General features: G+C 44.9%; 1 protein-coding gene across 1 annotated transcript; it reads right to left on the bottom strand.

Annotated features, from left to right (window-relative positions):
- Positions 1-6,947: 6,947 nt before the first annotated feature.
- LOC144716661 (phospholipase D gamma 1-like) lies at positions 6,948-21,689 on the bottom strand. The gene is made up of 10 exons (XM_078591856.1): positions 19,698-21,689; positions 18,643-18,759; positions 17,934-18,128; positions 16,719-16,964; positions 16,483-16,551; positions 16,233-16,380; positions 15,062-15,210; positions 14,359-14,526; positions 14,024-14,221; positions 6,948-7,371 (listed from the first exon to the last, which is right to left on the bottom strand). Exons 1-10 carry the CDS (start codon positions 21,165-21,167, stop codon positions 7,066-7,068), a joined length of 3,066 nt encoding a protein of 1,021 aa, XP_078447982.1. The 5' UTR covers positions 21,168-21,689; the 3' UTR covers positions 6,948-7,065.
- Between the last annotated feature and the right edge of the window lie 668 nt (positions 21,690-22,357).

The raw sequence follows: 22,357 nt of genomic DNA, 5'->3' as shown, positions 1-22,357 counted from the left end.
CTTCAACGTCGGGTGTTCCACTTCCTCATGGGACTGAACCCGGAGTATGAGTCGCCTACGGGCTCAGCTAATCCATCGGAGAAAGAGCTTACCTTCAAGGATGCTCTTCGCAGTGCCAGAATTGAAGAATCTCGCCAGCAGGTGCAGACCCCGGTCACGCACTTGTAGCTCAGTCCTCTCCGCGCGCCCATCGACGCATTTACACCACCCGGTTCTTTGCCGCGTGGTCCGACTACTCGGTCTGAGGAGTCTCCAAAGGGTGATCCCTCTCTCTTTTGCAATTATTGCAAGAAGCGGGGCCACTCGAAGGAGACGTGCTACAAGCTTCAACGGAAGCGTGTGCAACAGAGCAACCTTGCTACCGTCGCACCTTCCGTCAGCCAAGTGCCTCCTCCAGGTCAAGTGCCTATGCCATACGGACTTCTTCCCACTGGTGCCTCGCCCGCCGGCTTTACTACGGAAGAGATGGAACGCCTCCGCCGCTTGCTTGATCCTCCAGTCGTGGGCTCATGTTCCTTGGCCCACGCAGGTATGTCCACCGTTCTTCCTCCACCCCCATCTCCTTCCGACAATCCCTCTTCATCTTCCACTTGGCATCTTGATTCCGGTGCCACCGCTCATATGACCCCTAATCCAAGAGCTTTTGTAACGTATGAACCCGTTTCTGGATCCTCTAAAGTCAAAACGGCCTCCGGCGATCTTCTCACCGTGGCGGGTATTGGTCGTGTGGCCGTCTCTTCCTCTATGCAATTACCTAAAGTTCTCCATGTTCCACGCCTAACTCATCATCTCCTTTCCTTGTCGAATCTTGTTCACGATTTGAATCACGATCTTACATTCTCACCTCATTCATGTTTTTATCGTGATAAGGTGTCGGGGAGGAAGATTTCCATTGCTGAGGAGCATGAGGGCTCTATCTTGTTCGACCTTCTTCGCCTTCTTTTGCTGTTGCTGCTACGGCAGTCTCTCTTTCGGCTTCTCACGAGCGTTTGTGGCTTCTTCATCGACGTCTCGGCCATCCTTCCTTTGCTACCCTTTATCGTCTCTTTCCAAAACTTTTCCAAGGCCATTCTGTGGACCGATTTGTTTGTAATGCTTGTCGAATTGCGAAACATCATCGCACTTCTTATCCTATCTCGTCTTCTCATTCTTCCACTCCTTTTTCTCTTATTCACACCGACGTGTGGGGACCTTCCCCTATTCACAGCACTTCCGGATCTCGATGGTTATGCATCTTCATTGACGACGCAACTCGTTTCACGTGGGCCTATTTCTTAAAGAATAAATCGGAGATATCCCGTGTTATTCCCTAATTCTACTCACTTGTTCAAACTCAATTCTCTACGTCCATCCGTCGCTTCCGCTCCGACAATGCTAAAGACTATGTTAATACCTCGCTAAGCACCTTCTTTCAAGACAAAGGCATTATCCATGAAACCTCTTGCCCATGTACACCTCAACAAAATGGCGTTGCCGAACGCAAATTCCGTCACATCTTTGAAATGACTCGGAGCCTTCTCTTCCATATGCATGTGCCCAAGTATCTTTTGGGGGGAAGCCGTCTCCACCGCCATCCATCTCCTTAACCGCCTTCCGTCTAGAGTGCTTGATTTTTCCACACCTATTGACCGTCTTCAGCATGCCTTTCCCTCCCTCTCTCTCCGAACTAATCTTACCCCTCGTGTATTTGGATGTGTTTGTTATGCGCCTAACCATCGCCTTGGTCGTGATAAACTTGACCCTCGTGCTGTGAAATGCGTGTTTGTTGGCTATTCCTCCACGCAAAAAGGTTATGTATGCTATCATCCACCCTCTCATCGGTTCGTCGTCACTAAAGATGCCACTTTCGATGAATTTCTCCCTTACTATTCTTCCACTTCTCCAGAGCCACCTTCATCAACACCCTCATCCGATCCACTTGAATTCCTAATTATCCTCAACCATCTCCTCCGTTATCCGTCTCGTCCATCCTCTCCGGCCCCGCCAGTCGTGTCTCCTCCAGAAGTTGTGCCTCCGACTCGCCTCCAGAAATTGTGCCTCCCGACATCTCTCCGGCCCCCATCTCCGTCCCTCATGTGGAGCTTCCTCCTGTCCCGGCTGCTGAATTCTCCTCTTCGGCAGCACCTTCTTTGCCTCCACCACTTCCTATCCGCCGATGCCCGCCTGAAAACCGCTATGGTATTACTCTCGCCGTCGAAGACCTCGGGTTGTTACGTCCCCTTCCGATGCCCCGCCTCAGTCGTCCTCCCCACCTCTAGAATCCACATTAGCCGTGCTGCCCTCTTCACGTTCTTCTCCTCTCTATCCCTTAGAGGCATCCATTTCGTCTCACCGTCTCTCACCATCCTATCATGCACTTCTTACCTCACTTGATGCCACTTCCCTTCCGAAGACGGTGGACATTGCACTTTCATTTTCGCATTGGCGTCAGGCTATGGAGGAGGAGCTTCGTGCTCTTGCTCAAAATGAGACGTGGGATTTGGTTCCTCTACCGGCCGGGAAGCATCTAGTGGGTAGCCGTTGGGTTTATGCTGTGAAGCATAATTCCGACGGTTCTATTGAGAGGCACAAAGCTCGGGTTGTGGCGCAGGGGTTTACTCAGAAGCATGGCATTGATTATCAGGCGACATTTGCCCCCGTTGCCAAGCTGAATACGGTGCGGATCCTCTTGGCTCTTGCTGCGGATCGTGGCTGGACTTTGCAGCAATATGATGTGAAGAATGCTTTTCTGCATGGCGATTTGACTGAGGAGATCTACATGGCATTACCTCCAGGCTATACTTCTTTAGTGCCGTCGTCTCCGAATTCTGTTGTCTGTCGCCTGAAGAAAGCACTATATGGCTTGAAGCAATCTCCTCGAGCGTGGTTTGGTCGTTTCACGACGGCCATGAAGCGCTGTGGCTATCGTCGTGTAATGGAGATCACACCTCTTCTACCGCCATTCCACGTCAAGGAGTCGCTATTCTGCTTGTGTACGTGGATGACATCATTATTACGGGTGATGATACGCTACCATTACTGAGCTGGCCATGTATCTCGTCGGAGTTTGCTATTCGCCATCTTGGCCCGTTGAGGTATTTTCTTGGCATAGAGGTGGCATATTCTTCGAGCGGGATTTTTATTTGTCAGAGAAAGTATACGGTGGATCTTCTCTGCGAGCTTGGAAAGGAGGATTCCAAGCCTATTTCGACACCGATTGATGCGAACCATCGACTCGGTGCCGACGAGAATGAGGAGCTTGCTGAGCCCGGACAATATAGAAGACTTGTGGGCAAACTGATTTATCTCACCCACACTCGCCCAGACATTGCTTACTCAGTGGGTGTTCTGAGTCAGTTTATGCAGACTCTCGCAAGAGTCATCTTCATGCTGCTCATCGTCTCCTCCGGTTTCTGAAGGGCACCATTGGTCGTGGACTACTGTTTCGCTGCCATACAGGCATGCATCTAGAAGTCTACACCGATGCTGATTATGCAGGCTCTGCTGCCGACCGACGGTCCACATCGGGCTATTGCACCTTCTTGGCGGCAACTTGATTACGTGGAGGAGTAAGAAGCAGAAGGTGGTCTCCCGCTCGAGTGCTGAAGCGGAGTTCCGTGCTCTGGCGCATGGTCTTTGCGAAGCACTTTGGATAACCAAGCTCCTCCGGGAACTACGGTGTCTAGTTAGCTCTCCTGTCCAGCTGTTCTGCGACAACAAATCGGCGATTAGCATTGCTCATGATCCCGTTCAGCATGACGGTACAAAGCACATCAAGATTGATCGTCATTTCATCAAAGAGAAGCTTGAATCGGGAAATTTTTGCACGCCATATGTTCCGTCCGCTGAACAGCTAGCAGATATCTTCACCAAAGGGCTTCATGCTCCTCGGTTTGAAGAGCTCTGTTCCAAGCTGGGTGTGGAAAACATCCACGCTCCAGCTTGAGGGGGAGTGTTGAGCATTATTTGGCCCTCTCTATGTTTGCCCCTCTCTATCTTTGGCCCCTTCTATCTTTGGCCCCTTCTATCTTTGGCCCATTAGGGCCCCCTATATAAACCCTTGTAATCACTATTCTCAGATTAAGAGAATCATTTTCTTGTTTACATAACCGCAATAGCTAAAGTCATTCATTGGCCTAATCATATATTACTTTTGCATTGTGGCTGGTTATGGGTTCATCACTGGACCAGTCACCAAAGTCCTTGAAAGGCACATTCTGTTGGAATGAGATAGACATCAAAACTCCCTAAACATTTCTACATTAAAAGAACGATGATGCTACATAGGTGACTTACTGCATATTTCATCGAAGCCCCCTTCGATTGCAAATATCTTGAAGGTGCATACATAAATAATTGATAGTATCACTTGAAAATATATTGTCATGGTGGCAATATTTGATTGGTATAAAATTTACAGTCAGAGCAGAGACAATAATGCATTAAGTATTTAGGGAAACAGAAACATATCATACCTCCATATACTGGATCATCATGAAGCTTTTCAGGTACACTTTTGATTTTACCAAAAACAGAAGGAAAAAAGCAAGTGGTGAATTATTTATCTCTAGTAATTATGTCCTCAAATTTGATGTGACACTGTTTTTGTATTCCTTCACGACCAATCCGCTTGCAATTTGGGGGTCCACACAAGGAGGAGACGCAAGTGGTCAAACACTTGGAGCTCTCATAGGCAGAGGTATCTCCCCGCGCACCATCACTCAAACGCACCCCCATATTCTCAGCAGACCGGGAGAATTCAGCACTCACCAGCAACCCTCCTCCACCCATCGCAGTTTGGAGCCAAACAAACAGGGGAACGGATTTTTCCTCCTAGGGAGCCGAACCGGATCTGTGGAAATTTCCATGATCAGAACGACGAGGATGAGGACGGTTGCTGTGTCCCGGACCGACCACATCATCACAATTGCTCAGCTATGCACCAAGAATGGGGGCCGCGAGCTGCTGGCCGTGAGAGAGAAAACGGCCGAGGCTACCCACGGGAGGGTTACAATAATGCAGAGCGCCTTCTGCCTGTCATGCCCCGGCATGATCGAGCCCCAACAGCCAGGCGCTACCACACTCGAAATCGAGATGAACCCTCAGACATCAAACATCATTATCAAGATCACCACCCCGCTCCAGGGCCTCCCGATGGGCGACACTCTCATCGCACAGCCGACATTTCATTCTTCTCGTGATGTGACCCCGAAAACTGGCTACGGAAGGTTGAGCCCTACTTCGGTCCTACCCGGCTGAAGACCAAGAACGACTTAGGGTGGCATCTTCATTGGCGAAAAGAGATTCATTGGCGGGACCCACAATCCCCGGATGAGTTATTTGACCAGGCCCTGGAAGTGGAAGAAGTCCTCAAGGATGACAAGGATGCGGTTTCGGGAAGTCGTGGGTTTTGCTCTTTCAAAACCTGAGAGGCACGGGATCCCCATGGCATTCCTCCGGAGCAATTGGCGAACCGAGCGGCACAAGGTCAGAAGCAACGGGTACGTCTTACGGTGGAGGAAGTGACACAGCGCAAAGCTCAAGGCCTATGCTTTAGGTGTGATGATGAAAAATTTGCTCCAGACCATAGGTGCCGCAAGGACCTACAGATCCACCTCCTCCAAGAGAGGAGCGAGGACAGAGCCGACTGGGATTCTGAGGACCACAACCCCATTATTGATGGTGACAGCGACACAGGTGGTGACGTAACGTTGACTGCCCTCTCCTTGAAGATGGCATTGCGTGTGCCCACTAGGCGCTCCAAGAATTCTCTTCGCCTTCGGGGTACTATCAGTGGGCGCGAGGTAGAAGTGCTCATTGACACAGGGGCAACTGATAACTTCATCCGTCATCAACTGGCAGTCGAGCTAGATCTACCGCGACAACCAACCACACCCTACGATATCCGTCTGGGCAATGGACGCATCCTACGGGGGCATACCTGCTGTGGGCGAGTACCTCTTCTGTTACAGGGTTACACCACCGTGACCGACCTCCTGCCCGTCCGAGGCCTGTGTGTGGACATCATCTTGGGACTTGCATGGTTGAGCACCTTGGGGTGGACACACTCCCACTGGGGGTTACTACTTCTCAAACTTCAAGAGGATGGAGTGTGGCATATTCTTGAGGGCGAACCGAGCACTAGCCACCTTACGGGGGGTGATAACATGCAAATAGGAGCTAAATAAGTGCTAATTTCATCATATTTTTGGGCTTTTAATGCTTAAAAACATATACTTTTAATCCATGTTATCATGATTTTAGGTTAAAAGAAGAAATTCCTTAAATTTCAAGTTAAACAATACGTTTGATAAATAATTAGGTCAGTATATACATTTTAAATGGTTTTAATATGATGTTTATAAGAATTTAAATGCTCTTAATTGACCTATTTCTATAAATAAAAAGACAGTAAACAATAAATTGGATTTTATAAATTAAAAAAACTTTTTTCGCGTTAATAAACATTTTTTAATGATTTATTCCATTCAATTTTGAATTAAAATTTTTTTTTAATTCCCAGGTCGTGTCTACGAGCGCCGGAGGTCCACGAAGCCCAAACAGCCTACAAAGCTCTAAGAAGCCCTTAAGGGCTAGACGAAAGGGGAAAGAGCAGCGAACAACCAAGTGAGTACTCTCCTCCTTCCTTCTCCACCCTTCGCCTTCCCCTCTAAACTGCTCTCACCTTCCTCTACTGCCCAGACGATCTTCCCTGCGACAAAAGGGGTGGCCATTGAGGAAGGCGTCGGCCGACGGCGACCCCTGAACCTGTCCCCCTTGCCTATCCTCCCTTTTCCCCCCTTTTTTCTCTCTCCTTTTCCCTCTCGTTGGACCATTGTTGGTTTCTTTTGTGTGAACGGAGCAACTCCAGTCGAAGGATTTCCTTACTACTGAATACAGTGGCGGAGTCTTATCAGGTACATAATTTTTTTTATTTGTTTCTGTCTTTCTTAACCCAATGCATAGAGTTCCACCCAAAATAATCTAATTTTATTTTCCTGTAAAGAAGATACAAGAACCGAAGTAGAGCCACAAGATTTCACAAACTCTGCAAAATCTGGTCTAAATAGATGACATTTTTTTGTATCAGATGGCCACACTCTCTGCTGGTCCCAAGAAGGGCCCGATGATAGAGCCGACAATTGGGCCTCCTACGTCAGGAAATTCTTTACAGTCAGGGAGGGCGCTGACTTTTCCTGTCTTGTCCACCATTACGGGGTACTTGAGAAGGTGGCCCCTCATTTCTGTCACCTGGTCAGATGCAAATTGCGCCCAGTTCATCTCCCCAACTGTCCTTAAGCGCACTGTGCACTCAAGAGACTCGGGCTGGCTAAAGATTTCTTCGACAAATCCAAGGTGCTCAGCCCACAGCGACATCCTGTACCCGTAGACCTGTTCAAAAGAGATGAAGAGGGTCAACGCAGATATTAAGTATTTTATTTTGAAAGGAAAACTAATGCTCTGTGTAGAGGAAACCATGAGGGAAATTCTTGTAGATAAATCTTTTATGTAGTGATTAGCAATGAGAAACGTTTCCTCCAAAAGAAAAGAGGTCAACAGTGACACTCATGAAGTGAGCAAGAATAAGGAAAGTTTCAAGGCTGATCTCAAATATTTGGGGCACATTTTTTCTCAGGAAATGAAATTATTAGCAATGAGAAACCATTCGTTTTGTTGGAGAAGAGGGTCAACACTGATGCTCAAGTAGAAGAAAGTACAGGGATTATCTCAAAAAGATTGATGCCAAATGTCATAAGCATAATTTTGTTTAGGGATCAGGAGTCAGATCTGTCAAACTGTTCCCAGCAAGTGGATCTGAGTCGAGTATAGCACAGAGATGTGTCTGAGAGGGCAGAAGAGGCCAAAGCAAAGGAAGAAGGAGGCTGCAGGAGCTCCAGCCCAGGGGCGGCGCCTTTAGGGAACAGAAAGAATGAACAGGAGAAGCTCTCATTAGCGGCTAGGGTTTTGGGCACTTAAAAGGCCCCCCCGATTACATTTGTCCCACGTGGGGAGGTCCTTAAGTGGCCTCCCACGTGGGACCACTTACTCGACTAGAGTCCCACGTGTGACTCCTTAAACAGTGGGCCACACGTGGGAAAAAGGAGAGTAAGTTCGAGAAGGAAAGAGAAGGAAAAAGGAGAAGAAAAGGGGAGAAAAGAGGGGGGAAAAAGGGTGGGCCACTTATAGATCTGTGGCCCACTTACAACAGACTTAGAGAAGGGGGAGAAGGGGAAAATAGGGATCTGAGGAGTCCCAGTCCAACACCCCCCCGCAAGCTAGGTGTGGGCGTTGACCATGCCGAGCTTGGACGCCAGCTGTTGAAACCTGGGACCCGGAAGAGCCTTAGTGAAGATGTCCGCTTTCTGATCTACAGAAGGAATGTACTTCGGCTTGATAACGCCACGATCAATATTTTCGGCTAAGTAGTGTCGATTTAAGGCCATATGTTTAGTCCTGTCGTGCTGAACCGGGTTCTTTGCTATTGCCAGGGCCGACTGATTATCACAATATAGGCAAATGCCATTATTGTCATAGACGCCAATGTCTTCTAGGAGGTGTTTCAGCCACCGACACTCGGAGACACCCTCTTTAATGCACGCAGCTCCGCTTCAGCACTTGATAGCGATACTTCTTTCTGTTTTTTACTCCTCCATGTGACCAAACTTCCCCCAAGGAATGTGCAGTACCCTGATGTGGATCGACTATCGGTCACGGACCCTGCCCAGTCAGAATCTGTGTAAGCCTCCAGCGCGAGCCCCCCTTCACGTGAGAAGAGAAGTCCCTGGCCCACAGTGAATTTCAGGTAAGCAAGGATGCGATGGGCTGCCCGAAGGTGAACTTCCCGTGGCTCACTCATAAACTGACTAAGCAAACTGACGGCAAATGATATGTCTGGCCTTGTATGGTTAAGGTAGATTAGCTTTCCGATCAACCTCTGATAAGCCGTCTTGTCCACTGCTGCACCTCCATCGTCTCTGCCGATTCTAACATTCACATCGAGGGGAGTGGAGACTGGTTTGCATCCCAACTGTCCCGCCTTTTGGAGGAGGTCGAGGATATACTTGTGTTGGCTCAGCAGTAGACCACCACTGGAATATGCTACTTCAATTCCCAAAAAATATTGCAACTTACCAAGTTCTTTCATCTCAAATTGCTTTGATAGTGAACTAATCAGTCGGCTTATTTCCTCTCTGTCTGCCCCAGTGATCAAGATATCATCCACGTACACTAGTAAGATAGTAACCTTTCCCGTTAGTCCCTGCTTGATGAATAATGCGTGATCCTCTAGCTTGGTGGTAGTTCAACTCAACCATCGCCTTGGTAAACCTCCCAAACCAGGCTCGAGGGGACTGTTTAAGCCCATACAATGCTCGCTTCAGTCTGCATACTTGATTTGGCTGGTCTGTGAGTGTGTATCCCGGAGGGAGCTGCATATAAACTTCCTCTTCTAGCTCTCCATGAAGGAAAGCATTCTTCACATCAAGCTGAAGAATATCCCAGTCACACTTAGCAGCAAGCGCAATCAGCACTCGCACTGTGTTAAACTTGGCCACCGGAGCAAAGGTCTCCCCATAATCAATGCCTTCCGTCTGGGTGTATCCTTGGCAACTAACCGGCCTTGAGACGTTCTAGTGTACGGTCTGCTGAGAACTTTGGGGTGTAAACCCAGCGGCACCCCACAACTTTCTTTCCCTTGGGCAAGGTGACAATTTCCCATGTATTGTTCTTCAAGAGGGCGTTCATCTCCTCATCCATGGCAGACTTCCATCCAGGGTCCTGAAGGGCTTCCTCGACCTTGACTGGAATCTGAATTTCTCCCAACCGTGTGAGAAAACTTCTGTAGTGATCGCTGAACTTCTCATACTTGACATATTGGCTAATAGGGTACTTAGCTCTGGCCCGGCAGCTACGTACCCCCTTTCTGAGTGCTATGGGCCAACTAAGGTCATCCTCCACAGCACTGATAGGTGGTCTGTCTTCTAACTCCTCTGGCTCATTCCGGCTTTCCTCAATTTCCGTATCAGCTTGGTGTTCAATTTCTGATTGCCCATTATCTTCCACCTGAGGTCGATTCACAGGACTTTCATCACCGGTGTCTTCTTTCGAGATTTGCTTTTCAGGAAGCTGTACTAAATGGACATTGTAGGGGAAGTTCCTGGAGTGTTCCCATGTGTTGAAGGAATCCCAGGTTTGTCTCCTCTACGGCTTCACAACGCCTTTCAACTGAACTTTCCTTCTGAAAGTAGAATTCAGACTCCTGAAATGTGATATCGGCAGAGACAATAAACTTTCGTGAGGGAGGATGATAGCATCTATACCCTTTCTGGGTGCCTGAATAACCCACAAAGACACAGCGTACTCCCCTCGGTTCTAACTTGCCGCTGTTTTGATGGGTGTACGCCACACACCCAAATGTTCTAGCCGGGAGTCCGGAGAAAAGGCGAACTTCCGGGAATGATTGCTTCAGACAGCTCAGAGGACTTTCGTATCCAATTACTTTCATCGGAATTCTATTAATAAGATGAGCGGCTGTTAACACGGCTTCTCCCCAATAGTTCTTTGGCAAATTCCCTTGGAATAGCAAAGTTCGGTCAGTTGCGAGTATAGCCAAGACGCCTCTCTGCTAGGCCGTTTTGCTGTGGAGTGTTGACACATGAGGTCTCGTGAATAATCCCCTTGGCCAAGAAATGCGATCTGACTTCAAAGTTGAGGAATTCCGTTCCGTTGTCGGATCTGAATCGCTTGATCCTCTTCCCAAATTGATTTTCAATCATCTCGCAGAATTCAATTATTATCTTCGGTACCTCGGCCTTTGATTTCATCAAATGTAACCACATAGTACGGCTATAATCGTCCACAAAGACAACAAAGTATCTGCATCCAGTCAAGCTTTCAACGGGGGATGGCCCCCACACATCACTATGTATGCAATCAAATGGAGAATAAAAGCGTTCATCCATAGATTTAAAAGAAATCCTTCGAAGTTTTGCCATCTGGCAGGCTTCACAAAAAAATTCTTTAACCGAAATACCCCTAAACAATGAGGGGTAACAAGTTCTGAGTAAATCAAAAGGTGGATGACCCATCCGTTGATGAAGACGGATCACCCTCTCCTCCTTGGGGCTCATTCTTCGCGACACCATGCATCTTTCCACATTGCCCTCCAGGAGGAGTAGGCCCCCTTCCCTCCTAAAGGATGAAGTCCTCGTCCCGGATACCTTATCACAGAAAAAACAGTCATCACTGTCCAATATAAACCTCCATCCAAAGTCATCAACAGCCCTTTGAATAGAGAGAAGGTTAGTCATCAAATTTTCCACATGCAGAACATTCTTAAGGAGGCCAACTGAGTCCAGGTGGACACTTCCAACTCCTTTTACGGGCAAGGTTCCCCCTCCAGCTGTCTGAACTTTGTGATTAATCTTGGAAGAGGAGTAATGACTGAAAACAGACCCGCTTGGGGACATATGGTCCGTAGCTCCGGTGTCCGCAACCCAAATATTGGATAGGGAATTACCTGATTTCGCCAGGAGGTAGAGCTAATCTTTCCCTGCAACTCTTCGACTTCGGGACTCACCCCAGCGGATTCTGAATTCTGTGATTGTGAGGCCGCCACCATGGCCTTCTTCCCGGAGTTCTGATTCTTCCAGGCCAGCTTCCAACAAGTCTCCTTTGTGTGGCGCCTCTTCTTGCAATAATTGCAGAAAAGAGCGTCACGATTATCCTCTCCGTCGCCTCCCCCGGATTGACTCGGCTGAGATGGGCGTGGCGTCCAATTTCCAGTGGAATCAGGTTTGCTCTCAGGTTTCTTCGATAGCAGCGCCGCGGAGTTTCAGTTTTGAGCCTGGGAGTCACCAGTAATGCCAAGTCTGCTCTCAGCCTGCATAACGGCACTAATGGCTTCTTCCAGAGAAGGCAACTTCTCACGATGTAGCAGTTGGCTCCTCACAGACTCATAGACCGGATTGAGTCCCATGAGGAATGTAAAAATTCTCTGCTTGAGGATGAGTTGTCGCTCCATGGACTGTGGATATTGTACCGCCAAAGATGGTCAATTTCTCTCCAGATGGCTTTAAGTCGGGATGAGTACTGACGAATGTTCTCTCCTCCTTGGCGTGCCGATGCCTCCAGCACCTTAAGTTCGTAGAGACGCCAGTCGTGAGACTGTTCTGAAGCGTACCTCTGGATCTCATCCCAGAGATCTCTGACCTTCTCGCAATAGAGGAAGTCTCTCCTCATTTCCGGGGTCATGGATCTGAGCATCCAGCCCAAGATCAGAGATTCTTCCGCTTTCCACTTCTTGAAATCGGCATCAGCTGTGGTTTTGGGAGGATCCGTCAGATGATCTCCCAGAAAAAGACCGTAGACAATGAGTGTCACCATCTTTGTCCATTCGAACATATTCCCCCCATCAAATTTTACCTCTGCTGGGGGGAATACCACAGCAGGCCTTCCAACTTCTGGATTTAATGAGCTTGTCTCCACTCCTCTGGCCCCAGAGGCTTCCTGGACAACTCCAGGGTTACCCTGGGTCGAGCTCTCATCCCCTAAGCTTGACATCCTTGTTAAAAGTTGATGAAGAGTCCTGAAGTTGTTGTAGGGGACTAAAGAAACCCCTTCTAGGGTTCGATCTGGGCCAAAAAACGGTCAGGAGCTACTCCAACTGCTGCTGCGGCCCTGAAGGAACCCTTCTAGAGTTCGATCTGAACCAAAACTTCCTTCAAACTGTTCAATGAACAAACCTGCTGCTGAATCTTCCTTCGAACCTTGCTCTGATACCATGTCAAACTGTTCCCAGCAAGTGGATCTGAGTCGAGTATAGCACAGAGATGTGTCTGAGAGGGCAGAAGAGGCCAAAGCAAAGGAAGAAGGAGGCTGCAGGAGCTCCAGCCCAGGGGCGGCGCCTTTAGGGAACAGAAAGAATGAACAGGAGAAGCTCTCATTAGCGGCTAGGGTTTTGGGCACTTAAAAGGCCCCCCCGATTACATTTGTCCCACGTGGGGAGGTCCTTAAGTGGCCTCCCACGTGGGACCACTTACTCGACTAGAGTCCCACGTGTGACTCCTTAAACAGTGGGCCACACGTGGGAAAAAGGAGAGTAAGTTCGAGAAGGAAAGAGAAGGAAAAAGGAGAAGAAAAGGGGAGAAAAGAGGGGGGAAAAAGGGTGGGCCACTTATAGATCTGTGGCCCACTTACAACAGACTTAGAGAAGGGGGAGAAGGGGAAAATAGGGATCTGAGGAGTCCCAGTCCAACAAGATCTGATCGGATCGCCGTAATAAAAAAAATTCACCGATTGGACAGTCCAGATCATGATCCGATCGGTCAGATCTGATTAATCATATCAACCAGATAATGACTGGTCCATAAATCAGATACGATCAACAGGTCTGATGTATGATTTTCTATCTATCCAGAAGTGGAATTGGCTGATCAGTCCAATCGGCCAATGCCGCGTACCATGTTCTAAAGAAAGCCACATCGTCAAGTGGAGGAACAGGGACAAAGTGAGAGAGAGAGAGCAAACAAAAGGTAGAGAGACAGAAAAAGAGAACAAGCCATAGAATAAGTGGGAGAGAGAGAGAGAGAACAAGAAGCAGAAAGAGGGTTCTGTCAATTTCATTTTTTTAATTTTCCAATGATGTCTGATCATGACTGATCCAACTGATCAATCTTGATTTGTCCTTCATTGATCAATCATAAATTTTGGTTGATCATGATCTGATTGAAATCTTCAACCATCTTGTATCCTGAGATAGTGCACTGGATATTACGGCGATCAAATTGATTTGGTTGAAAGTGTGAATCCATCTGTGTCCCCATAACTTTTTTTATGTTATGAAAATATTAGTAATGGAAAACCTTTCCTCTTTCTGGAGAAGTACCCATTAGTAAACGATGAAACTCAACATATAATAAACCAATGCGATAACTTCACAACTGATGTCAAATATATTGGGCATAATGTTCTTTATAAAATTAAATTAAAATCAATGAGAAAGCTTTATTTTTTTCCGCAGAAGAGGGTGAGGGGAGATTCTCACCTGGCCCCGAGGCCCATGTGGCTTCTCTGACCAAGAATGATAAGGTTGAAAAGCACCCATTGCAATCTCTGTGTCCCTGGCCCCTTCCATAGACCTTTGGTTGATGTTAGCTGAGCCCACTATGACATACTCATCGTCTACGATCATCCCCTTAGAATGAACGTAGATCATGAACCGCCGATTCTGGAAAGAGAGGGCCTGAAGGAAAAATAATAAATCAAAAAACAATGAAAGAAACCATAGATTTGAAGAGGGTGTCTAAAAAAAAAGGGTCAAACTCATATCATAATCAAGCAAAGCAGGTTATGTAATAAAGAAAGCAGAGGACTCGTTACATTAGGAGCATTCTGGGATGATAGATTGCAGGTATTGTTCCCATCGACTGCTTCACGATTTCCAAGACAAAAGAAGTTCAGATAATCTTGGGGCCCGTACTTATGGTCGAGGCCCTCTTCGACCAGGGCATTGTAGACCGTCTCGTACATCATTTGCATTGTCTTCTTCTGCATACAGAAGCATGAGGTTCAAAATAAAGAAGAAATATTTTATAAAAATAAATAATGCATCCTCAGTGCATCTAGAGTTTAAGCTTGAATGGGGAAAATAAGTGAATAGTGAAAGACAAAAAGAGATAGTACTTAAGGAGTTTCCTCTTAAAAAAGTACTTCAGGAGTTTGTTTCGATATTTCAATTGTTTCAGTAGTAACTGTTAGTGATAGACTATCCCTCATGGGCTAATGGGCCCTATTCTATAAGCCCATTAGCCCTATTATCCTCTCTCCCTCTTAGGGTACATATACCCTTACATGTACTCAGTTCATGTTATGTCATTACCTTCTTCTCTTCCCCAACAGTAACTGTGCTTCATAAAAAAATATTCATGAATCGGGAGAAAATCCAGAATCAAAACAAGACGATTGATAACCTCATATGGTCACTTTTTCCCTCTCCGAAAATTTATTCAGAATGACTTCTTCGAGAATTAAACTTATTTTTCCTTGTAAAGAAACATCTCCCTCCTTGTAAAAAGAAGCAAACCTGCCAGAAAAGGATCCTTTGCATTGGTTGGCTCTTGGGGTCGCCTTCAGGCCACATGGGAAGAACAATATAAGCGGAAAATCTTTCATTTGCCTTGATTTTCTTCACAATCTTGAGCGCAATTTCCATGGGTATCAAATTGTTTGCCCCTACAGATAAATATAAGCAACTACTGATCATTAGTTTTAGAAGATCCATTCAAATGAATTATAATCAGAAGATGCATCTTTCAAAAAAAAAAATCAGAAGATGCAATGTCTCTTATTGGATTGTCCAAATCTCATCATCTATCTTCCCCAAATAAAAAAACTCAACTTTCTCCTCCCAGACTGTCCAAATTGCTTCTATTTTCTTCATTATATATATCTCATCTTTTACCTTCTGGGATTGTCAAAATCGTAACTTTATTACCCTTGATGGTAAAAATATATTTTTGGTCCCGGATTATATAAATCGTATCACACCAAAACAAAATAATCGTGAGATTTTTGCACCCGATATCTGAGTAGATTTGTAAGAAAGAAGAACAAACATGCGAGTGACAGGAAGAATACAGGCCTTTAGTAATGAATCAGTCAGCATGTGGGACTCACATACTGACTAGGCATCTAACTGTCTATTCTTGGGCGGTTAAAACCACCATCCTAAAGGGAGGCTTATAGAATACAATCGAAGGAAGGGGGCATTCTCTTGGCTGGTGAATTCAGTTGCTAACAAAGGGAATGTCAGGGAACAGAGACCATCGCGCTGAACAGAGTATTCTAAGAAGGCTGGTACGACTTGGAATTGGAAGCTGTATTTGTATGTCCTACTTGCATCAGCTATCACCTGAAGAGAGATCTTATCATAAAAGCCAGGAATTCCTAATCTGGACTGATTCGAGGCTAGATTTGAGAGATGGCTCGGAACTAGGTATAGTGTTATCTTCATTGTGTTCCTGACTGATTGTGTTCTACACTGAAAATACATCACGCGAGAGTTCCGAAAGAGAGCTGATTTCTGAATAGGGCCAGTATAGTGGAATTAACGACTGAAGTACAGAATAAAAAATAGAAATTTGAGCATGTGTTTTGTATTAATGAAAGAACATGTGCGTCTATCAAGACATCAATAATAGATGAAAACTTTTTTATACCACTAAGTTATCCATGGACGAAAGAATGACACATACCTAGGTCTTTGTACGAGTCCCAGTTATAGGATGACCCGATGAAATACTGATTCTCAATGTATATGAAGTGCTGTGCTGCTCGGATAGCAGTGACATATGCCGTATGTATACTCATATCAATCAGCACGTTCTTTCCGCAAACTAGACTCTGTTGCATACAACATTATGATATTGGAATCACGCTCCAATATGAGGATGAAAGCTTTCTATCGTCAGCATTAAAGACAGATAATGAAAGTGGTTTCAGTACCTTGCTAGTGGCTTCCTTGGGATCTTTTGGAAAACCTTTTACAGAATTTGAATCAATCGAACGGAATATCTGCAAAAAGAACGGGCAGCCAAATTACTGAAAAGCAAACCCAATTTTGTTTTATTAAAAAACTCATTCTCTGAACATGCTTCCCATAGCCCTCTTTTTTTCTCGTTAAATTTGGATAAATTCAAATAGTTCAATTAGAAATGGACGACAAATATGGAAATGGTTACCTGCACATGCCAAGTCTCTGGATCCCCGTCCCTATGAGACACAGAACCCTCTAGGCCGATGATGTCAGGGATCCTATCAACCATGAGCAGAGAATCATCAAACTTCTTTAGCTTTTTGATTCCATGCCGTTTAGAGGACTTCACCCATCGCTCTTCAAAATTTCTCAGAACATCATATGCAGCAGATCCTTCGATCTTGCAATGCAGATCGTGCCATGGTTCTCTTGGGCCTTCGCTTGTGGTAACCTGATTGAGAAATCAAATTTAGATTAAGGTAAATCCAAAATCAAAATACTACATAACAATCAAAATATCCATGGAATTTTCGGATATTTTTGGTTCCTCGTAACAGATGCAAAGCCAAAAGATTATCCAATGACTCAACAGTATGGTGCTGACAACAATGATTAACAATATGGAGTTGAATCAACAATATGTATTTTGGCTTATTTGAAAACCCTATCCGCCACATGATAGCTGATACGTATAATTGTTATCAAGAATGTAATGAAAGTGTGATCTTGAGGACGATCACCAAAAGATTATCATATCTCGAATAGAATTCCACAGTATGTCGTATGGATCACGAACATGGATGAAGAAACGCAAGATAAAAAGAGATCTCCCTCAAAAGATCTCCCTCAAAGCTGTGACTGCTCTCCCTATTCCAGTCTCTCAGTTGGGCAGATCAACTCAAACGAGCATCAAGAGAAGACATGACTACATTTTATCTAACAGGAGACAATTGAAAATGAGCCCGTTTCTGCATGTCTCGCTCTGCCCTTTTTTAGTTCCCAGGGCAGCAGGCTTCTCCTGTGCCCTGTCGTCTATCTCTCCTGTTAATGACATTTTCCAACAAAAATACATTGTCCTATGTTTTCTAAACTCTGATTGACGCTTATTCCCGGAGTTTTTCAAAACCTTGATGTCACTAATGGTATGATTGACTAAATCACTCTACAACTCACAGAATAACAACTATTTGCAGTTCCCAGCAGTGGTTTTTTATCCATAGCTCCAGTATTGAATTTCTAAACCTTGGTCATCAGTTATACTAAAGCTTTATATCCCTGATTTCGTGAAAAATTTATTACTCTGTAGGCACCTCTTATATGAATCTTAACAAAGAAATATTTGTCAACGGACTGGCCTAAGAGAAGATTCAGCTTTTGGTATACAGGAAAATAATTAAATAAAAAAATAGTCCCCAATTACCGCGAATGTTGGATTATGATAGTCATCCTTGTGAATTGTCTTTAATGTTCGGAATACAGGGTGTTCTGGCGTATCATAACGGCCATCACACAGATCCAAGCCTCCAACAAATGCGACAATTCTTCTGTAATTATTCCCAGCATCAGCATCCACAATCACTGTCTTCTGGTGATGAGTGTAGATAGCTCCAACTTCCTGATAAGCAAGATTTATGTCAGCAAGAAGGGTTACAGAATTTCAACCTGATTAATAAAGAGTTGCATCATGTATACAATTATTCCAATGTACTAAAAGAGTCAGGAACAGACAATATACCATTTGATGCACCTGTAAGCATATATATCATACACATTGAATAAAAATCGTGGAACTGAAAAAAAATTGAACTAGGGATGGAAAATTCTGCTGAAAACAGCATACGCCCAAACATGCAACTATTTGTATCCAACCAAACTCATTAAAATAGTCCGAAAGGCAGATATGAAGACATATATTCCTACTTTCATTGAATCTCACATATAGACTAAGAGATACTGTGAGCAAAGAAACCCAATTTATCATCCAAATGACCGGGTAAGACAAATCCACGGAGGAATCGTAACAAGAAATTGAGAAAACAATTAAGGGAAGTCAGCATAATAAGATTCAACAAAAAATATACAAAATTAACAAAGTACCAGGTTTCAGATGAAATAACAAAGAAACTAACCTGCTGTTTGGCCCAGCTATGCCTTTTTCCAGCAGACCGAGGACAAAGCAGGACTTTCACAGAGGAATGCTTGAAAAATCGTGCCGTCTCTTCATCATGAGTTTGCATTAGCCCGTTCTATTGAATCATGAAGTAAAACTTGCAGTGATTTTTCATGAAGATGAACGAAAGATTTACATCGAGTAAAATATTGAGAATGTGTATGGTTTTATGCAATATATTAAGTCTTGGAATATAAAACTTTTGAAGCCCTTTCACCGTAAAAATTTTGAAGCCCTTTTTCCGGGAATGAGCAGATGAGACTAGGCGACATTAAAAGATCCATAAGATGTAGAAATGATAGGAAACAGAGGAGCCTATGGACATCCTTTCAACATCCTTCTGCAGCACAACTTTTTTTTGGCTTCTAAATCTAAAATATTTCATATCTAGAACCTTTTGGTAATTCGTCTAATAATTGTACTTTGTCCAGTTCAATGATAGAGATTCTAAAATTCAAATGTAATAAAAAATGACTGGCACCAAAAAGAACGTTTCTAATGTGATTTTCAGAGACAATGATAAGATCAATTCATTCTGCAGAAGCCTGTAAAACCCAGCAAGTGTCTCTGTGAAATCAATCTTCATGGCAAAATATTCTAAAATGTTTCTCCAGAGGAAAAAATGAAACTCTTCTCATGCGGCAAACAAGAAAGAACTACAAACGCAAAATAAAAATGGACCCATTACTTTCCTTGGAAGCAGTCACTGCTGCCACCAATGACAACGACGAGGATGACGATGAAAATGATGAAATTAGTTGTCATCGTCGCCTTTCGTCCTCAAGCGGACGCGAGGACAACGATGATGTTTTGAGCTTTCCATAGTCTTCCATCAATCTCCCTCTGATACCCTCACTCAGATGACAAGAGACAACCATCAGATTGTCACCCTGCATGAGCTGCAGAAGATAATGAACGACAATGTCGGTTTTTTTTCATCCTCTGCAAACACTACCAGGGACTCACCAGTTCAATGCACAAAAATAAAGCAATAAATCGAACTTGCTGTCTTACCGTTCTCATGCCCAAAATATTTCTAGACGTCGGATCATCCCATACAAGGAGCAACACTCTGACCCCTTCCTGTGACTTCAACTTCAAAAGATCCCCCAGTGTGGTGGCTGATCCACTAAGACCATCTCTGACCAACCGTACAAGATGATAAACCGACCACCCAGTGATATAAACCAGCCGCCGAGCCTGCTTTATAGCACTAGAAATATCTTCCCAGCACCTCCCATGTTCATAACTCAGACCATTTCCCAGTCTTATATCAGGGAGACAACCCTCGGGAACATGAGCATCTTGATAAAGCTTGATCTTCCCTCCTTTTCTAAGAGGGAAGTATGTACCGGGCACACCCGCATATCCGGGTCCTACTCCATTATGATACATGCTCAGTCTTTCAGCTGGTATATACTGAATGGAGAGGTGTAGACTCGCATCACGCCTGCAAGGCTTACCATTGGACAGAAGAACAGGATAAACACCCTCAATTTTTAACCCATCACAGAGTCTCTCAGCAGGAATTGTCACAGACCCAATAAGCTGTGAACCCACAACATCACTGTCCTTAACCGTGAACAAAACCTCTGAGCAACAATGAGCCACAGGCACGTAGAAGTGCTGATTCCAGACAGGGTTCTCACAGTTGCTGATGACGTAAGTCCTCCCAAGAACAGCATTACAGATAGAGAGAGTGACATAAGGGTCACTAGTTATTGAAGGAATGTTGTGCTGTTCTAGCTTCCCACTGATGTTTCTCAAGAAATTCGGCCCCACGAAATCAGTCATGGTTTTGGAGAACATGTCCTTGTTGGGCAAGTTCCTGGCAGCAAACACATTCACATCTAAACTCCCATGAAGCAACAAGACCTTCAAAGATAGTTTACCGGGCTTGTATGCAACGATCTGCCCTTGTTGTGATCCACCGTGAGGAGCTGAAGGGCTCTGAAAAGAGCCAGAAGAAGATAGTCTACTGGGCTGGTGTTGCACAATTTGGGTGTTTTGCTCGTATGGAGATGGTGGGTTTTGAGGAGAGGCGGGGTAGGAGAAGCTTTGAGAAGGAGAAGCCATGGCGTAGGGGGATGGCTGATAGTGGAAGCTTGGAGAAGGAGAAGCCATGGCGTAGGGGGCTGGCTGATGGTGGAAGCTTGGAGAAGGAGAAGCCATGGCGGAGGAGGTCTGATCTGACAGGCGTAGATCTTCCAAAGGAGGGTAGACATTGGATTGGGTTGAAGAAGATCCTTCAGGAGGGTGCTGGCCGTAGGCGGGGTAAGGGTAGGGTTCATACTGTGGCTGATTGGGAGGAGGGTATGAAGGAAATCCGTGAGAAGGGTAAGGAGGAGTGGCGTAGGGGTAGGATTGAGGGAAAGGAGTGGGGTTGTAGGGATTTTGATGAGGGTAAGGCGGCCGAGAAGCTGGATCTGGCGGAGGGTAGCCGTAAGGATAGGGATAGGGGTAGGGATAGTTACCATTCTCCATGGGAATTTCGCCAAATTGCAAGATCTGGGGACGATTCAAGGGTGATCAAATTCTTCTCTTGATTGCAATTTCCCAAGGAGGCCGATATTCTTCCCCAGTTTTTTTCAGATCTTCTTCCCTAGTGAAGAATTGCAATTTCCCAACGACGATAGAAGGCTGAACTTCTTCCCCAGATTTTCTCCTAGGTAAAGAAATGAAATTTCCCAACGACGATAGAAGGCCGATCTTCTTCCCTAGATTATCTCCTTGGTGAAGAAATGAAATTTCCCAAAGAGGATAAAAGGCCGATCTTCTTCCCTTGATTCTACCCGGTGAAGAACTGAAATTCCCCAAGAAGGGTAGGAGATCGATCTTCGTCAAACCCTAAGACCCTTGATTAAAAATTGCAGTTATTGACGGGAGATTGCTTCCTGCACGCAGTGAAGACTCGGTAGGCGATGAACGATCATTCCAGGAACGAGGTGAGAACAGTAGTCAACGGTGTCGCATTCATCGCCAATACCATTTCCCACTACATCAGGAGAGAAGATTCACGCGCAGAGTGCAATTTATATATAGTTTGGAGGACTGTCCTCATCTGAATCTCTCATGGGGAATCTCATGCAGATGTAAAAAATAATTTTAAAAAATGTATTTTTTTTTATTATTGTACACAGTAAACTTGTACTTGTGGCGACACGATTTGAAATGGCTTAGGGCATGGTCAACTATCAATTTGACTCAGTCGTGAACGTGTCGACAAACAGACGGCTAAAATATGTGGTTTGTGTTTGTGTTCGGTTCAGTTGCGAAGAAACTGATGTTTGGTAAGTTTGACTCTTGCTTTGATAATATATATGCAAGACAAGCTTTATGAATTGGCAGGTGGTTGTCCCTCCACATTACTATAATATGCAAAGGTAAATAAAGAAGTTCCTATCCAATTTTACATTTAAACAAATTTGGTATGTATTGTTCATTTGTCCTGAAAAAGGGTCCGATATCAGGCTGAATTGATTTTTTGTACAAGTTATAACTTTATCCAACCTTATATTGAATGATTTGAGATTTTTTAAAGTGAAAATTTAAACAATTTTACATTTAAACAAATTTGGCATGTATTGTTCATTTGTCCTGAAAAAGGGTCCGATATCAGGCTGTATTGATTTTTTGTACAAGTTATAACTTTATCCAACCTTATATTGAATGAT

The sequence above is a fragment of the Wolffia australiana genome, chromosome 2, assembly GCF_029677425.1.
Source record: "Wolffia australiana isolate 7733 chromosome 2, ASM2967742v1".
In the NCBI taxonomy this organism is placed as follows: Eukaryota; Viridiplantae; Streptophyta; class Magnoliopsida; order Alismatales; family Araceae; genus Wolffia; species Wolffia australiana.
Note: the sequence above shows the minus strand (reverse complement) of the source record. Positions and strands in the feature narration are given on the sequence as shown.

What these genes read in the sequence shown, in the direction of transcription:
- LOC144716661 (XM_078591856.1), bottom strand. Translation starts at nt 21,167, where the DNA reads ATGGAGAATGGTAACTATCCCTACCCCTATCCCTATCCTTACGGCTAC. An exon ending in ATATTTTGGGCATGAGAACG is followed by an intron (nt 18,760 to 19,697) that starts GTAAGACAGCAA and finishes ATGATTCAATAG; the next exon opens with AACGGGCTAATGCAAACTCA. An exon ending in CATCCCAGAATGCTCCTAAT is followed by an intron (nt 14,222 to 14,358) that starts GTAACGAGTCCT and finishes TTTTTCCTTCAG; the next exon opens with GCCCTCTCTTTCCAGAATCG.